The 18940-nt window shown below is 41.8% G+C and overlaps 1 protein-coding gene across 1 annotated transcript in view; it reads right to left on the reverse strand.

Moving 5' to 3' along the window:
* Positions 1 to 18940, reverse strand: part of LOC126092652 (dynein axonemal heavy chain 1-like) — an 894951-nt gene that overhangs the window by 58280 nt on the left and 817731 nt on the right. The window contains exon 54 of the mRNA XM_049908374.1: positions 6467 to 6619. Coding sequence (XP_049764331.1) covers positions 6467 to 6619 — 153 coding nt within the window. The remainder of the gene's footprint in view (positions 1 to 6466; positions 6620 to 18940) is intronic.

Here is an 18940-nt window from a genome sequence, read left to right on the forward strand (position 1 = left end):
ATATCCTCTCTTACGTATCACTTACAGTGCCAGTTAGCTACTCTCCAAGACCAAACATTACTCTCTTTTGATGAAATGTGTAGTTTGCGGTCAGCCTATCACTGCAAACATACACAAGTGATCACTGTGCATGTTGAATTCTACCAGTGACGCAAACAGAAACTGTACTGTGCTTGGGCGACTGAGCTACACAGCCTCAGTCGTGAATGTAGATTCATCACAGCTAAGTATCAGGTGTCATATGCAGACATGATGGTCAGAGATGTAATTGTTCATTCAGCCTTAGATAAGGAAGTGTGTCAGTGTGCCTTTCAACTTGAGGACCCTACAATGGAGAAGGTTTTCAATACTGCGCAGTTGTTCTGAGGCCACCCACACCTGGGCTGCCAATTAGAGGCCTGGAGTGATGTCACCATTGTCGACAGCATGCAACCCTGACACATGGACCAAGCACACAGGGGGAAAAAGAGGTAGCCACAGAACAAACAATCCAATACGGCCAAACATGTCATTGCAGTAGAAACAGTGAACGACACTTCCTTCAGGCACCTCTACACAGAGATGACAAAACTCATGGGATATGTGCTAATATTATGTCAGATCTCCTTTTGCACAGTGAAGTGGATCAACTCCACTCGACAAGTCACTGGAAGTCCCCCGCAGAAACATTTAGATACACTGCCTCTATAGCTGTCTGTAATTGCGAAAATGCTGCTGGTGCAGGATTTTGTGCACTAAGTGATGCCTTGATTATGCCCATAAATGTTCCATGGGGTTCATGTCGGGCAATATGGGTGGCCAAATCATTTGCTCGAACCACCCAGCATGTACTTCAAACTAATTGCGAACAACTGTGGACCTGTGATATGATGCATTGTCATCCATGATTTTTTTTTTTTTTTTTTGTGGGGGTGGGGGGTGGGGGGAAGGAGTCAACAGTTGGCTGCAAATGGTCTCCAGGCAGCCAAACATAACCATTTACAGTCAAGGATTGGTTCAGTTGGACCAGACAATCCAGTCCATTCCACGTAAACACAGCACACACCATTATGTAGCCACCACCAGCTTGCACGTGCCTTATTGACAACTTCGGTCCATGGCTTTGTGAGCTCACATCCATACTCAAACCCTACCATCAGCTCTTACCAACTGAAATAGGGACTCATCTGACCAGCCCATGGTTTTGCAGACATCTAGGGGCCAACCAACAACCCAAGAGAAATGCTGCAGGTGGTGTCGTGCTGTAATCAAAGTACTTGCTTCTGTTGTCTGCTACAATAGCCCATTAACACCAAATTATGTGGCACTGCCCTAATGTCCTAACGGATATGTTTGATTTCTGGTTATTTCATGCAGTGTTGCTTGCCTGTTAGTACTGACAACTATATGCAAACACCACTGCTCTCGGGCATTAACTGAAGGCTGTCAGCCACTGCATTGTCTGTGGTGAGAGGTCATGGCTGAAATGAGGGATCCTTGGCACACTCTTGACACAGTGGACCCCAACATATTGAATTCCCTAACAATTTTTGAAATAAAATGTTCCATGCCTCTTGCTCCAACTACCATTCTGCGCCCAAAGTGTGTTAATTCCCATCATGTGGCCATAATCCCATTAGACATCTTTTCACATGAATCACCTGATAGCTTCACCAATGCACTGTCCTTGTACACCTTGTGCACACGATACTACTGCAATCTGTATACGTGCATATCAATATCCCATGACTTTTGTCACCTCAGTGTAATTTTGTACAGCACACGCAGCCAGATAGCCCCAAGCACTGGACCACTTGGTAAATGTAACCAAAAATATTGCATAGCAGCAGTATGTTGATTTCTGCTGCACCCCCTCTCTGAGTCATTTCAGGAACCAAGGGAAGTTAATATTTATACTGTTTTCATTGTTGAGTTTGCCATTCTCTGAAGGCCAGAAGAAATTTTTTGTAGAAGTGCGGGTGATGGATCAGCCATTACTACTTTACAGAGGCCACCTTGTCCCTACTCAACTTCTGAACCTACATCAAGCATCAACCATTTATTGGTAAGCTATAAAAAAACAACAGATACCTATTCTCACCAAACGCATCGCTGATGCAGTTTAGAAGTCAGCTGTTCGGTTGATTATGTCCTTGCTGGTCAATGGTATGATTACTTAAAACTTGTCTGGGTTAGATGCCTTTGCTGCTATTGGTTTTTTATTAAAAATGTATTGCATCTGGTGTCAGATCAAGTGCCATATCACAAATTGGACTCCTTGTGTTATGAGTTTTCAAATCTGTTTGTCACAGGGTTATGTTGTGCATACAATTTAACAACATGTCACCCTCAAACCCTCTGCCTGCTTGCACCCACTGTTTCTGGGTGCAGCTGGTGCCAGTAGCTTCATATGACCAGGTTACGTCAGAAATGGATTGCTTTATATCACTGGGAGCGAATAAACTGATTTCCTCAAGTGAATGGGTTATACCCTTAGTGATTGTAAATAAGCCTTCTGATCAGCTAGAGCTCTGCGGTGACTTCAAGGTCACTATTAATACTTTCATAGACACTTACACCCTATGTTGCCTAAAGAAACTACTCACAATGTTGGTAGGCTCAATTCTTTTTGAAAATCAACTTGGCAAACGACTGCCTTCAGATTCCTTTGGACAGGACATCAAAACCATTGCTTGTGGTTAATACATCTTTCGGCCTTTAACAGTATCAACAGGAATGTTTGGGAGTGCAAGTGCACCCACCATATCTCAACATTTTTAGAACAGGTTACATCAGCTGTCACTCACTGCATTAACTACCTTGATATCATCGTGACAGGTGGGATCATGGAGGATCGCCTAAACAACTTCCGTTCCTTGTTTACTGTTTTCTGGGGGCCTCAAATACAATCTTTCTGGGTCTCACTTTTTCCAGCTTTCCATAGTTTATTTGCGTTGTAAAATTTCAAGGCATTTCGTACACACAATGGCGTTTAGCATGTCATGGCACCTCCCTTTCATCCACAGTCGAATGGAGGTGAAACTCTTTGTCCAAATTTAAGACACGGCTGAAGTTCTGCCAAACTGCTGCACGGCTCTCAGCTGTAGATGCTTCTCAAGCTCTTGCTGCTGAGCTGGTGTCACCCACCTCCACCAATTTCATTAACATTCACACCAGGCATGCCATTTTTGGTCAGGGGCATTTGATGGTGCCCTCAACAGATTTCAGACATCTCAATGTTCACACCGAAGATCAACTCATGCCATAACACCAGAACCAGTTGCATGCCAGGAGAGATGCAGAGCCCCTTCTCTAGTGTGGGTTTGACAGCTCATCCTTAGTTTGGCCCTGGTCACTCTGGGTGTTGGGCAGGCCTGTCCATACCTGCCTTCCTTAGTGAACACCACTTCATCGGCACTAGCAGAGGGTTTGCTTCCCACGACCAGTCCAAACACCTCCCACTGTGCACATCAGAGAGGATGTTAGCCAGTTCTCCATTTCCAGAGACTACCCACTTCTTCAGTCTGCCATTGTCACTGGCTGAGAGAATGCCACATATCTTGGACTCTGATGTCCAGATGGCTCCTGCTCCCTATCAGTGGTCTTGTCCACTGGTCACCCTTGGGTCTGCAGGTAGTGGGGGCACTCTTGTCCCAGTCACTTTCACCAATACACAGTGGTCTTGGCTGCTGCCCCTGATGCTATCTGCTATAACAGAATCAGTGATAGCAACATCTGGTCCTTCCCCCCACAACGAGCGAGGAGTGTAGTAGCACACTACTATTCCTACTGCAAACACAAGTCGGGTTACTATGGCAAGCATAGTGCATGCTGACATTCAAATGGCATGCCCACAGATACCCGAGGTGACTTCCTGAGGCTGCACCATGACACCATGACCATCTGCAGTCACCTGGATCACCATGTGTGCACACGATGAAGCCAGCACCACTAGATGGAGACAGCATCTTTTTAAGTTTATATATGGGCCTCCAGGGTCTCTTGTTGTTGTTGTTTCATAAGTGAGTAGCCCTTTACTCTGTCTTCTTCTTGTTGTTACTCCATGACTCTGCATAATTGTATTCTTCCTGTCACTCCATGACCCAATAAATTTACATTTTTTTATGATGTGTGTTCCCTTTAGAATGCTGCAAAGTACACAAAAACCCTGGTATTCATGAACACTTTACTTTCAAAATGTGGTTTAAACTTTGTTACTTCTTGAAAATATAAAAGCAATAACTCCAAATCAACACATACGTATGCTAAAATGGTACTTTCAAAATGTGGGTTACACTTTGTTACTTCTTGAAAATATAAATACAATTACTAATACCTGGCAAATTTTTTAAGTCATTTTTACAGCATCACAGCTTTTACTCCATTGAAAAACATTTAAATTCACAAAATGTACTATAAAAATGAGAGCTACATCAAACCAGCCTCTGGACTGAAGACCACAACAACAACTATAAAAAGACTTAACATATGTGGTATATTGTTGTCTCTTTGATAAGTATGCATATCACTTTCACCTGTATATTTATAAACTGATTTGTCTAATGTCTTACATATAAGCTGCTATGTAGACAACTGGACCAATAAAATACACTCCTGGAAATTGAAATAAGAACACCGTGAATTCGTTGTCCCAGGAAGGGGAAACTTTATTGACACATTCCTGGGGTCAGATACATCACATGATCACACTGACAGAACCACAGGCACATAGACACAGGCAACAGAGCATGCACAATGTCGGCACTAGTACAGTGTATATCCACCTTTCGCAGCAATGCAGGCTGCTATTCTCCCATGGAGACGATCGTAGAGATGCTGGATGTAGTCCTGTGGAATGGCTTGCCATGCCATTTCCACCTGGCGCCTCAGTTGGACCAGCGTTCGTGCTGGACGTGCAGACCGCGTGAGACGACGCTTCATCCAGTCCCAAACATGCTCAATGGGGGACAGATCCGGAGATCTTGCTGGCCAGGGTAGTTGACTTACACCTTACCTTCTAGAGCACGTTGGGTGGCACGGGATACATGCGGACGTGCATTGTCCTGTTGGAACAGCAAGTTCCCTTGCCGGTCTAGGAATGGTAGAACGATGGGTTCGATGACGGTTTGGATGTACCGTGCACTATTCAGTGTCCCCTTGACGATCACCAGTGGTGTACGGCCAGTGTAGGAGATCGCTCCCCACACCATGATGCCGGGTGTTGGCCCTGTGTGCCTCGGTCGTATGCAGTCCTGATTGTGGCGCTCACCTGCACGGCGCCAAACACGCATACGACCATCATTGGCACCAAGGCAGAAGCGACTCTCATCGCTGAAGACGACACATCTCCATTCGTTCCTCCATTCATGCCTGTCGCGACACCACTGGAGGCGGGCTGCACGATGTTGGGGCGTGAGCGGAAGACGGCCTAACGGTGTGCGGGACCGTAGCCCAGCTTCATGGAGACGGTTGCGAATGGTCCTCGCCGATACCCCAGGAGCAACAGTGTCCCTAATTTGCTGGGAAGTGGCGGTGCGGTCCCCTACGGCACTGCGTAGGATCCTACGGTCTTGGCGTGCATCCGTGCGTCGCTGCGGTCCGGTCCCAGGTCGACGGGCACGTGCACCTTCCGCCGACCACTGGCGACAACATCGATGTACTGTGGAGACCTCACGCCCCATGTGTTGAGCAATTCGGCGGTACGTCCACCCGGCCTCCCGCATGCCCACTATATGCCCTCGCTCAAAGTCCGTCAACTGCACATACGGTTCACGTCCACGCTGTCGCGACATGCTACCAGTGTTAAAGACTGCGATGGAGCTCCGTATGCCACGGCAAACTGGCTGACACTGACGGCGGCGGTGCACAAATGCTGCGAAGCTAGCGCCATTCGACGGCCAACACCGCGGTTCCTGGTGTGTCCGCTGTGCCGTGCGTGTGATCATTGCTTGTACAGCCCTCTCGCAGTGTCCGGAGCAAGTATGGTGGGTCTGACACACCGGTGTCAATGTATTCTTTTTTCCATTTCCAGGAGTGTACAATCTACAATCTAGCACCTAATACAATTACATGCAACATAAAACTGTATAGACTACATACATACACTACTAAATTAGTGCCCTCGCAAAAAAGTGTGCAACAGCTATCAAATCTGATCCACTTTTCAGTGCAGTCGTATAAAACACTATTCCTGTCAGATGATATTTTGTTCACAGAAAGAATATATGAATTATTAAAAAAAATCATCACTATAGCAGTTCCAAGAGTTATTCAGGTAGCATCACTGGCACTTTGCTAAGATGGTTAAGATTCATATACAGCACCAAAATTACTGAAAAGTTTTCCCATGGCCATTTTTGTTAAATATTCTATAAATATATCAAGTACCTAAATCTTCTTCCTAAGACTAGAAATAGGTAAACAGTAGCAATTACAAAATATGTACAAAGTAAAATGTTTCAACAAGTGGTGTAACACCATGACTCACCTGATGGTAGATTCCAGTCTCTTCAAACTGATGATTTTCATCGCACACTTCAATTCTGTAATAATCAGCAAGAACATTCATGATACACCTCCTGTCCCAATCATCTGTGACTCGACCACCATAGTTAATGTGACCAGCAGTGTACATGAGAACCTGAAGGAGATAAACATATCTGATTATAAAACATACTGTTATAAAGTCAAGTTTAACGCATATATTTCAGAACGACACAACACATATAAGTCACAGAGTAAGTTGACAAGTGTACACGTTAGCATTCGAATGAGCACTGAGTCCCAGTCTAGCGACCGCTGCTCGTCTAGCCACTTAGGTGGCGCAGCTGCTGCATGGCTGGCAGACAGCGCCGCACGTAGAGGACGCGTGTAATTGCGCGGCGGCGCTTTGAATGATCGGCGAGTCACAACACATACTTTATTATTAAATTATTTTTTCTATTGCTTATATGAAATGGGACACAAAACCATCATGGCACAGCTGCAACATCTGAAGTAACAAGTGACGGAATGAATAAATATTCTTTCCATAATGAACACGCACATTTTGCTTATTCACAGATGATATAATATCACTGCTGTGTTACTATTTATCATCATGACCAATTTTGTGACACGGAATATGGATGCCAGATTGCCTCTGAAGTAACATCAGGACAGGTTGTTCCCCGCCTGTTTATGCTATCAAATTCCATTTACTGAGCACGCAGAGAAGTGTTGGGCAGCTGGGCATTGCAAAGCTTTTTTTTTCTTTGTGAAAAAATTTAAAAGCTACTGCATACAACAGTAACACTGCACTTTGTTATATTGTCTTGTCCTTTACATCTGGTTAACAAGCAGCCAATAGCCCTCAGCTTATACATATGGTGCAGGGTGGGGAGTTTTATTGAGAAGGAGGGGGTGGGAGAGAGGAAAGATGAAAGGTTTTAACGCTACCGCACAATGTAAAATGCCAAATATAAGCTTAACTTGCAGTAAGCATTACCCTCTGGGAGGAATTTGAAATTGATCATGTGTTAACCTAATGGACAGAGGATATCATGTCTGAATTTCGTACTATGGTAACTAGTAGAAAGCAGAAAGACTTTAATTTTGTAAGAAATGAAAGCAATAAAGTTCCCTCAAATGAAATAATAAACGATCACCAGCCTAATTAGGCATAATAATGTGAAAACATTATTTTCAGTGGATTTAAATATACTCTTGCAAAAGTGACTTTCATAAATTCTGTTTTAGTAAAGTGAAATGAACACACACAACTACCAGGTGAAATTCACAGTGGATAACAGTAGCTATTAATAGCATAGGTTGGCAATCACAGAAATGTAAGAGAGACTTTACTCCTGTTAACTATAATTACTACCTCAACCATCAATTAATTCAGCACAATATGTTCTCCAAGACCTCACGAGACTAAGTGGCATCTGACAAGTGTTCAAGTTTGACTAACACGTACACATCACAAATGCAATAATTTAACACTGTATTAGATATTTCATGTTACTCTACTGTGGAAATGTTCCAGATTTCAATAGCAAAAACCGAATTGAAATTAACATTTTCCTACTAGCAAAGATTAAAGTGGGGGCCCTTAAACTGTCCCTTTTTTTATCAGCAACTATGCACATATTTCAGAAACAATTTGCATCACACAAATGCTGAATTACAACCCCACTTAAGATTATTTAGTCCTCAATGCTTTATAACAATTTACACTAGCAATATTCTTATTTAGCTTCGGAAATAAATTCAAGGTAAAGTAAAGTTTCATACAGGTTTAGCATTATGTGCCTTTTTCATTACATACTAAGCAAGTGATTTTAATTATCAACATTTATACTCTTTAGCATTAAACTTTGGCAAAATCAAAGTAGTGGCAATTCAAAGCAAAATAAAGTTCTTTTAACAAGTTTAAAATAATGTGCCTCTCTCTTTATCTATGAAACAAATGATTTTACTGGCAACTTTTATATACTTTAAAACTGAAACTTAGGCACATTTAAGTAGAAACAAATTTGCATTTCTTCATAAACAGGATACTCAGTCTTTAGCACTTTTAGGACAGGACCCCACTTGGTATCATGAAGAGGACAGTTTCAAAGTTCAAACACAAATTTTCCAACACTTGAATTATTATTGCAAAAGCACACACAAGCACACTGGTTTATACTGGCATACACATGTTTCCCAAAGTGGGCGAAGCAGTGGCGCAATAGAGGTGGCAAGCACATAGTAGCTATCACGTCTCCTTCTGGCAGTTTTAAGCTCTACTTAATTCTTCTTGGTGACATATTCATCATCTTTAGAGCCTTTCCAAATGCGAGAGCACCATTTTACATACAGCGGAAACCACATCCGAGGCCATTCCATCATAGATTTGGTTTCAGAATGCCTCACTAGGCACCTGCAGTGTTGACTATGCGACTGCTGGCCACTGAGTGCCTAACATGCTCTCTCTCTTGCTGCCCAGATTGACTGCCACTTTCACATTTTCTCATGTGCCAAGCCCCTTCTATAGTGGAGGGGGTTCCCTACGTCTCTTCTATTTCACAATACAAGATCCCTAAGTATTAACCAGTGTTCTACATACAATTTCATTTTCACAACCAGACGTGTTTAATAAAGTTTCATTATTTTGACACATTGTTAAGTTAAAACAAAATATGCATCACAATTTTCCATTTCCCTCCAACAATTCAAAGAACTTAACATGTAAAGAATAAACACTTCATAGTTATATACACTTAATTACACTGTACTAACTACTCACAATCGATAATAGTGTTACAAGGTCAATCAATAATGAGGTCCCTTGAGATGGAAAACATGCTTGACATGGGAAAGTATGGTGAAGGAAGTTGACGATATCTGTTTCAAAAGAACCATCCGATATTTGCTGTAAGCAGTTAGGGAAACAAAGGAAAATGTAAGTTTGGATGTCTGGGCAGGGATTTAAACCCCCATATGCTTGAACGCAACTAGACAGCACACCACTGAAATAAATATGTAATTGTACTTCCTCAGAGAATCAATACAGTTGAAAGTGGAACAAATGAGCCTCTGTTACTCAAAGTGGATCTGAATCTTTCAGTTCCACTGTGGGGTTGCAATGAAATCTGCATTTGTCATGGCAAGCATAGAGAAGAATGACACTCAGGAAGGTATGGCAGAGCAATTCATCAGGTTCTTGCTCTGACTCATATACGTAAGAAGCAGTGGGGTTTTGATAAGAATATAATCAACGACCATCAAAGAATAAATTCAACAAATAGCTTCAATTCTCTCTCCTCTTACACATGAAACTGTAAGATGACTCATCAAAAAGAATTCCTGGTCTTTCAGAGTACTTAAAAATTAATTCTGTTCCAAGCATTTGGTTAGAGTAGTTATTTAAAATTAAGAAGAAAAAGGGAAGAGAAAGGGAAGGTGTAGTTGTGAAGATTGTGGCTGAACTTTGTTCAAATGGCTCTGAGGACTATGTGACTTAACTTCTGAGGTCATCAGTCGCCTAGAACTTAGAACTAATTAAACCTAACTAACCTAAGGACATCACACACATCCATGCCCGAGGCAGGATTCGAACCTGCGACCGTAGCGGTCGCGCGGTTCCAGACTGAAGCGCCTTTAACCGCGTGGCCACACTGGCTGGCGCTGAACTTTGTTCACCATGGCTGTATACAGTATTAGGTGCCTCACTCCTCTTTTGGTGTACACATCTTGCTATTGCACAGCATTTGTAGATTTTTACAAATTTAATTTTTACTGATCTTGGGTTGAGATGAAACACAACCAACAAATACTAATTCACTTGTGCTTGATTCACCAGAGGCATTGTCCAGCTGAGTGGTCAGCGTGATGGAATGTCATACTTAACGGCCCGGGTTCAATTCCCGGCTGGGTTGGAGATTTCTCCATTCAGGGACTGGGTGTTGTGTTGTCCTTATCATCATCATTTCATCCCCATCGGCAAGCCAGACGCCAAAGTGGCATCAACTTGAAAGACTTGCACCAGATGACCATTCTACCTGATGGGAGGCCCTAGCCACACGACATTTCCATTTTACCAGAGCCATCCATTAAATTCTTCTGACAGGGAATAATATTATTTGGTATTCTTTCAGCAGAAAAAAGAAAAATTGTACCTCAGACTGTCAAGTCTGAGACACTCACTTTTCTAGTCCGGTGAAAGAGGAGCATCAGTTTCATCAAGGACATGGAGGCACAAACACCTCTTTGAGTACAAGTAAACTGAAAATAATGATGTTGTACGTGGGATTCTTAAACGGCAAAGTGTGTGAATATCTCTTTAGCCACAATATATCTCCCATTAAATTTAGAAATATTACAATGAAAGAAACAGAAGACATTATATTATCACTAAAAATAAGAATTCGGTGGGTTGGGATGGGATACCTGCAAAAGTAATTAAATCAGTGTACAAAATGGTGAGTCCTCCAGTAGTTAAATTAATCAACAAATCTTTTGAAGAAAGTTGTTTTCCAGAATCATTAAAATACGGGGAAATAAAACCACTTTTTAAGAAAGGGTCAAGAGAAGATATGGGGAATTATCATCTTATCTCCCTCCTTCCAGTGCTGTCAAAAATTTTTGAGAAAGTAGCTGATATCCAAATCCAAAACTTTATTGTATCACAGGGGATTATTTTGAGCAATCAGTTTGGCTTCCAGCAAGGGAAAAATACAACAGACACCATAAATAATTTCATAGAAAAAATTAGCACAGCTCTAGACAAAAAGAGTAAAGTAGCCAGAATTTTCTGCGACCTGACAAAGGCTTTCGATCCCATAAATCATTCCTTGCTAATCCACAAACTAGAAAAATATGGAATTAAGGGTGCAGTACTTCAATGGCTTACTTCTTAATTATCTAATAGAAAACAAAGAACAACCATCTCTTCAAATGGTGTAAACTACCATTCAGACTGGAAAACAATAACACAGGGTGACCCGCAAGGTTCGATCCTCGGTCCAATTCTCTTTCTATTGTATGTCAATGACTTACCATTAAACATAAATTCGTCATCCGTTCTGATTGCTGATGACACATGTCTTGATAGAAAGTGAAGAAACAGAAATGATTCCTGATAGAGTCACTGGTACATTAGACAAGCTAGAGTCATGGTTCCAGTTTAATGGTCTGAAGCTTAACATATCAAGAACAAACTTGAATGAATTCAGAACCAAACAGTCAATAGACCAGGAAATTAGTTATCATAAAACTGAAGAATTAACAGAAGTGCATTCTGCCAAATTTATAAGTCTACACCTCGATAAGAATTTAAACTGGTACACACATATTGAGTACCTGTGCAGCAAACTGGGTAGCTTTACATATGCCTTGCATATATTATCAAGTGCTACTAACATGTCCACTTGCAAAGTAGCATATCTAAGTTACTTTGAATCAGTGATAAGATATGGCATTATTTTCTGGGGGAGCTCCAATAATATATCTCGTGTACTGAAGCTCCAGAAGAAAATTATCAGAAATATGTGCACTGCACAGCAAAGAGAATCATGCCATCCATTATTACAGAAACTAAAAATTTTGACTGTCCCCTTCCTATACATATATGAGCTAATGATATTTTTACATAACAAACCGGAATTGTTCATTAGAAACCAATGTGATCATCCATACAGTACAAGGAATAAAGATAATTTTATGCTTCTTGTTGGTTGGTTGGTTTGTGGGATTAAAGGGGCCAGACTGCTACGGTCATCGGTCCCTTTTCCCAAAACTTCAAACACCCACACAGAATAAAAACAAACAATGGACATGACAACAGATGAAGACAAGAAAGATGCAGACTGAGACCAGACAAAAAGAATTAAAATCACACAGCGTGTGACAGTGGTTGGCCGACCATAGAGACAAAATAGGAAAAGCCAACCACCTTCCTGCCCATAGATTGAAATTATATGCTCAGTCCCCACAATATATGGGCATGAAAGTCTACAACAAACTTAAAGGCAAAAACATTCTAAACATGGAACTAGGGATACTAAAAAAGAAGTTACATGAAATTCTTATACACAAATGTTATTACTCATTAGAAGAGTTCATGGAAGATAAACTGATAATTTGACCAGAATCCAACCGCAAATTAGCACTACATTGTGAAAAAAAAAAAAAACGTCCATTATCAAGAAAGATATTTACCTATGCTGGAAAATAAGAAAATATAGATACTGCTACATAGACTAAATAGAGTTTTAAAAATTAATATTAGATTCTAGTTTGTAATTTTTGACATGTCTCCTGTACCATAATCACATGATTTGTAAGTGTATGTTATGATACTAATAAATCACAATTCACAATGTCTCTCGGATTAAGGGCAAAATACACGGCTGACAAAGACGCAGTACAGATATAATGACATCATTTACTAACTACGTCATTCGCCAGTCAAGACTGGATACACTGCGTCAGTGTTACAAGGTTAAGGTTACACAAGCATTATAATACAATAAGAAATTAGCACAACTATGCATATCATTATTATTAATAGGTCAAGACTGTTCACCAGCCATGGTCAGACAGATTGCATCACATCTTAGTGATTATATATTAAAGCCACTACAAAACTAAGACAACAGACAAGAAACATTACACAACACTGATGATATAAACAGTGGTTATAAACAACATTTTACAACTCTTAAATGTTTATGGTTTGAGGCTTGATGTTTCTTGTTGATCAGTCTACAAATCACCTTGTACAGAAAAATCCATTTACAGAATATAGTGGTTGTTGCTTGAGCACACAGATCAGTCTAGCCAAGAACATCCTCAATGGCAATATTCAAACATCCAGTGGAAGGTGGTTGAACATCTTCAGGGCTGCTGTGAGAAAACTGTCCAGTTTCTTACTTAGGCGACAGCTTGTCGGCCTTATTTTGTGTCATAGTTGTGAATCTTGCATAGTTGTGTTTCTTGCAGAAGGAGCCTTGATTTTCTGTTACATAGGCAAGGGATTTGAAGATATTTACTGGCTAAATATTGTCATTATTCCCAGCTGCTTAAAAAGGGGCCTACAACAGTCAAATTTCTAGCTGGAAGATATTATTCTCCCAGTAGAGTGTCCCTGCTGCAGCAATCCATATTTAATGTGGCTGTGGAACAATTTGTGTGATTAAGAACTGATTCATTGTCACATATCTGAGCTCCCTGGGAGGTAAATTACTCTTTAGAATTTAGAACAGAAATGAGCAGTGTATTCCATCCATGTCAGCTTACTGTCAGCTGTTATTTCCAGGAGTTTGACACTAATAACATTTGCTTTGAGTCCACAGTCACAAAGGCTGCATAACATTTTCTGGATTTTATCTTCATTAGATTTGATTTTGTTTGCTATAAACCACTTTTTGGCTACTTCAAACAAAATTTCAGAGTCCTTTAGTGCCTTAGCTGTATTTCTAACCTTATTCATTAATGTTGTATCATTTGCAAAGAACAGGGTATGACCATCACAACCTAAGTCATTGACAAACATTAAAAAGAGCACACGGCCAAGTATGGAGCCCTGCTCTACACTGTGTCCAAGTGCCAAGAGATTGCTCCCTGGATACAAGCACTCTCCCACTTGTCTCTTAGGTAAGATGACAAGATTCTCAAAAATAACACCCTTTATACCATAAGATTTTAATTTTTCCAACAGAATCATATGAGAGACACAATTAAATGCCTTGCTTAGATCACAAAGAATTAAAGCCATACAGTTCTTTTCTTCAAATGCTCCATTATTTTAATTATTACATCAAGCATTACAGTAAATGTAGATTTTCCTCTTCTAAATCTAGGCTGGTTATCCAGGAAGAGGTTGTCTTCAAAATAACATAACAGTTGGTTCTTCATTACAGTTTCAATCTTTTTGCTAGTACAGGTATTATAGAATTTGCTCTACAACTGGTTGGAGTGATACAATTAACTTTTCTATACACTTATACTATCTCTGCCAGTTTTAAGTAGCCTGGAAAAGTCCCAAACTGAAGGCATTGGTTAATGACAGCAGCCAGAGGGTCAGCAACATCAGATCCAGTATCCTTCTGAACAGGACGACAAGCCATATATATATATATATATATATATATATATATATATATATATATATATATATATATATATATATATATATATATATATGGTTATAATAGAAGGAAACATTCCATGAAGGAAAAATATACCTAAAAACAAAGATGATGTGACTTACCAAATGAAAGTGCTGGCAGGTCGACAGACACACAAACGAACACAAACATACACACAAAATTCAAGCTTTCGCAACAAACTGTTGCCTCATCAGGAAAGAGGGAAGGAGAGGGAAAGACGAAAGGATGTGGGTTTTTAAGGGAGAGGGTAAGGAGTCATTCCAGTCCCGGGAGCGGAAAGACTTACCTTATGGGGAAAAAAGGACGGGTATACACTCGCACACACACACACATCCATCCACACATATACAGACACCTGGAGGGTAGTTGCGGGATGTGAAAGCTGTTGTCAGGTTGTTGGTGTAATGCTTCAGGGATTCCGGACTGGAGCAGATTCGTTTGCCACGAAGACCTAGGCTGTAGGGAAGGGACCGTTTGATGTGGAATGGGTGGCAGCTGTCGTAATGGAGGTACTGTTGCTTGTTGGTGGGTTTGATGTGGACAGACGTGTGAAGCTGGCCATTGGACAGGTGAAGGTCAACATCAAGGAAAGTGGCATGGGATTTGGAGTAGGACCAGGTGAATCTGATGGAACCAAAGGAGTTGAGATTGGAGAGGAAATTCTGGAGTTCTTCTTCACTGTGAGTCCAGATCATGAAGATGTCATCAATAAATCTGTACCAAACTTTGGGTTGGCAGGCCTGGGTAACCAAGAAGGCTTCCTCTAAGCGACCCATGAATAGGTTGGCATACGAGGGGGCCATCCTGGTACCCATGGCTGTTCCCTTTAATTGTTGGTATGTCTGGTTTTCAAAAGTGAAGAAGTTGTGGGTCAGGATGAAGCTGGCTAAGGTAATGAGGAAAGAGGTTTTAGGTAGGGTGGCAGGCGATCGGCGTGAAAGGAAGTGCTCCATCGCAGCGAGGCCCTGGACGTGCGGGATATTTGTGTATAAGGAAGTGGCATCAATGGTTACAAGGATGGTTTCTGGGGGTAACGGATTGGGTAAGGATTCCAGGCGTTCGAGAAAGTGGTTGGTGTCTTTGATGAAGGATGGGAGACTGCATGTAATGGGTTGAAGGTGTTGATCTACGTAGGCAGAGATACGTTCTGTGGGGGCTTGGTAACCAGCTACAATGGGGCGGCCGGGATGATTGGGTTTGTGAATTTTAGGAAGAAGGTAGAAGGTAGGGGTTCGGGGTGTCGGTGGGGTCAGGAGGTTGATGGAGTCAGGTGAAAGGTTTTGTAGGGGGCCTAAGGTTCTGAGGATTCCTTGAAGCTCTGCCTGGACATCAGGAATGGGATTACCTAGGCAAACTTTGTATGTGGTGTTGTCTGAAAGCTGACGCAGTCCCTCAGCCACATACTCCCGACGATCAAGTACCACGGTCGTGGAACCCTTGTCCGCCGGAAGAATGACGATGGACCGGTCAGCCTTCAGATCACGGATAGCCTGGGCTTCAGCAGTGGTGATGTTGGGAGTAGGGTTAAGGTTTTTTAAGAAGGATTGAGAGGCAAGGCTGGAAGTCAGAAATTCCTGGAAGGTTTGGAGAGGGTGATTTTGAGGAAGAGGAGGTGGGTCTCGCTGTGATGGAGGACGGAACTGTTCCAGGCAAGGTTCAATTTGGATAGTGTCTTGGGGAGTTGGATCATTAGGGGTAGGATTAGGATCATTTTTCTTCGTGGCAAAGTGATACTTCCAGCAGAGAGTACGAGTGTAGGATAGTAAATCTTTGACGAGGGCTGTTTGGTTGAATCTGGGAGTGGGGCTGAAGGTGAGGCCTTTGGATAGGACAGAGGTTTCGGATTGGGAGAGAGGTTTGGAGGAAAGGTTAACTACTGAATTAGGGTGTTGTGGTGCCAGATTGTGTTGATCGGAATTTTGAGGTTTTGGAGGGAGTGGAGCTGGAAGTGGGAGATTGAGTAGATGGGAGAGACTGGGTTTGTGTGCAATGAGAGGTGGTTGAGGTTTGCTGGAAAGGTTGTGAAGGGTGAGTGAGTTGCCTTTCCGGAGGTGGGAAACCAGGAGACTGGATAGTTTTTTGAGGTGAAGGGTGGCATGCTGTTCTAATTGGCGGTTGGCCTGTAGGAGGATGCTCTGAATAGCCGGTGTGGATGTGGGAGAGGAAAGATTGAGGACTTTTATTAAGGATAGGAGTTGACGGGTGTGTTCATTAGCTGAGTTGATGTGTAGGTGAAGGATTAGGTGGGTGAGGGCAATGGATTGTTCAGTTTGGAACTGGTATAGGGACTGATGGAAAGAAGGGTTGCAGCCAGAGATGGGAACTTTAAGTGTGAGGCCTTTGGGGGTTATGCCAAATGTCAGACAAGCCTGAGAAAATAAAATATGTGAGCGTAATCTGGCTAGGGTGAAGGCATGTTTGCGGAGGGAATGTAAATAAAACTTAATGTGGTCGTTGTGGGGGTGTTGTGAGGGTGACATGGTGTTAGAAGGTGGAAAGTTTAACATGAGGTTGAAATGAAAAAGAAAGATAGAAATATATGGGGAGAGATGAAGGCGAACTAGAAAGCAATTGGAGATCTGGTATGAAAAACTGGTATGAAAAAAGGCGAAAGTGTTGGTTAAGTTGATCCTGTGGTGAACTTGGGTTGGTAGACAGCGATGTGCAAAAAGGTTAGGTGGTTGTGTTGCCGCTAAATCACGTTAAAAGACGGAGAAATTCGGGAAAATTTCGAGAAAATATCGTAAAAACGTATTAAAGGAGTGGTGTTGTGGTGAAAGATTACGAAAATGGGGCTAACAATTGTAGAAATAATGACGTTAAAACCTGTGGGGAGCGGCTAAAATGATCAGTGATGTGCGAAAAACGGAAGTGGAAATAAAGTTAAAGTTATTAGAACTAGCCGAAATGGTTGTTAAATACGTGAAAGCAGCTGTTATTGAACTAGAAACGGTGGATATTATAGCAGCGGTAGTGTTGAAAGCGGAAAATAAAATTTTTTGGTTATGGTTGGGAAGTGGGTTACGTATTGTTGAGCATATATAGGCGGGATAAAATTGTATAGTGGATTACGGTAAAAGGGGAAGGTGAATACAAAGTGAAACTACTGGTAAAAACAGAAAGAGAAAATAAAGAGAAAAAAGAGAAATAAGACGACAGGAAAGATTTCGAAATGTAAAGGCGACAATAACAAACGCAATTGTTGGGTTCAAATTAATGATATGGTTATAATAGAAGGAAACATTCCATGAAGGAAAAATATACCTAAAAACAAAGATGATGTGACTTACCAAATGAAATTGCTGGCAGGTCGACAGACACACAAACGAACACAAACATACACACAAAATTAGGTATATATATATATATATATATATATATATATATATATATATATATATATATATATATATATATATATATATATACCTAAAAACAAAGATGATGTGACTTACCAAATGAAACTGCTGGCAGGTCGACAGACACACAAACGAACACAAACATACACAAAAAATTCAAGCTTTCGCAACAAACTGTTGCCTCATCAGGAAAGAGGGAAGGAGAGGGAAAGAAGAAAGGATGTGGGTTTTAAGGGAGAGGGTAAGGAGTCATTCCAGTCCCGGGAGCGGAAAGACTTAACTTAGGGGGAAAAAAGGACGGGTATACACTCGCGCACACACACACATATCCATCCACCCAATCCGTTACCCCCAGAAACCATCCTTGTAACCATTGATGCCACTTCCTTATACACAAATATCCCGCACGTCCAGGGCCTCGCTGCGATGAAGCACTTCCTTTCACGCCGATCACCTGCCACCCAACCTAAAACCTCTTTCCTCATTACCTTAGCCAGCTTCATCCTGACCCACAACTTCTTCACTTTTGAAGACCAGACATACCAACAATTAATGGGAACAGCCATGGGCACTAGGATGGCCCCTTCGTACGCCAACCTATTCATGGGTCGCTTAGAGGAAGCCTTCTTGGTTACCCAGGCCTGCCAACCCAAAGTTTGGTACAGATTTATTGATGACATCTTCATGATCTGGACTCACAGTGAAGAAGAACTCCAACATTTCCTCTCCAACCTCAACTCCTTTGGTTCCATCAGATTCACCTGGTCCTACTTCAAATCCCATGCCACTTTCCTTGATGTTGACCTTCACCTGTCCAATGGCCAGCTTCACAGGTCCGTCCACATCAAACCCACCAACAAGCAACAGTACCTCCATTACGACAGCTGCCACCCATTCCACATCAAACGGTCCCTTCCCTACAGCCTAGGTCTTCATGGCAAACGAATCTGCTCCAGTCCGGAATCC

This window comes from Schistocerca cancellata, chromosome 7 (genome assembly GCF_023864275.1).
Source record: "Schistocerca cancellata isolate TAMUIC-IGC-003103 chromosome 7, iqSchCanc2.1, whole genome shotgun sequence".
In the NCBI taxonomy this organism is placed as follows: domain Eukaryota; kingdom Metazoa; phylum Arthropoda; class Insecta; order Orthoptera; family Acrididae; genus Schistocerca; species Schistocerca cancellata.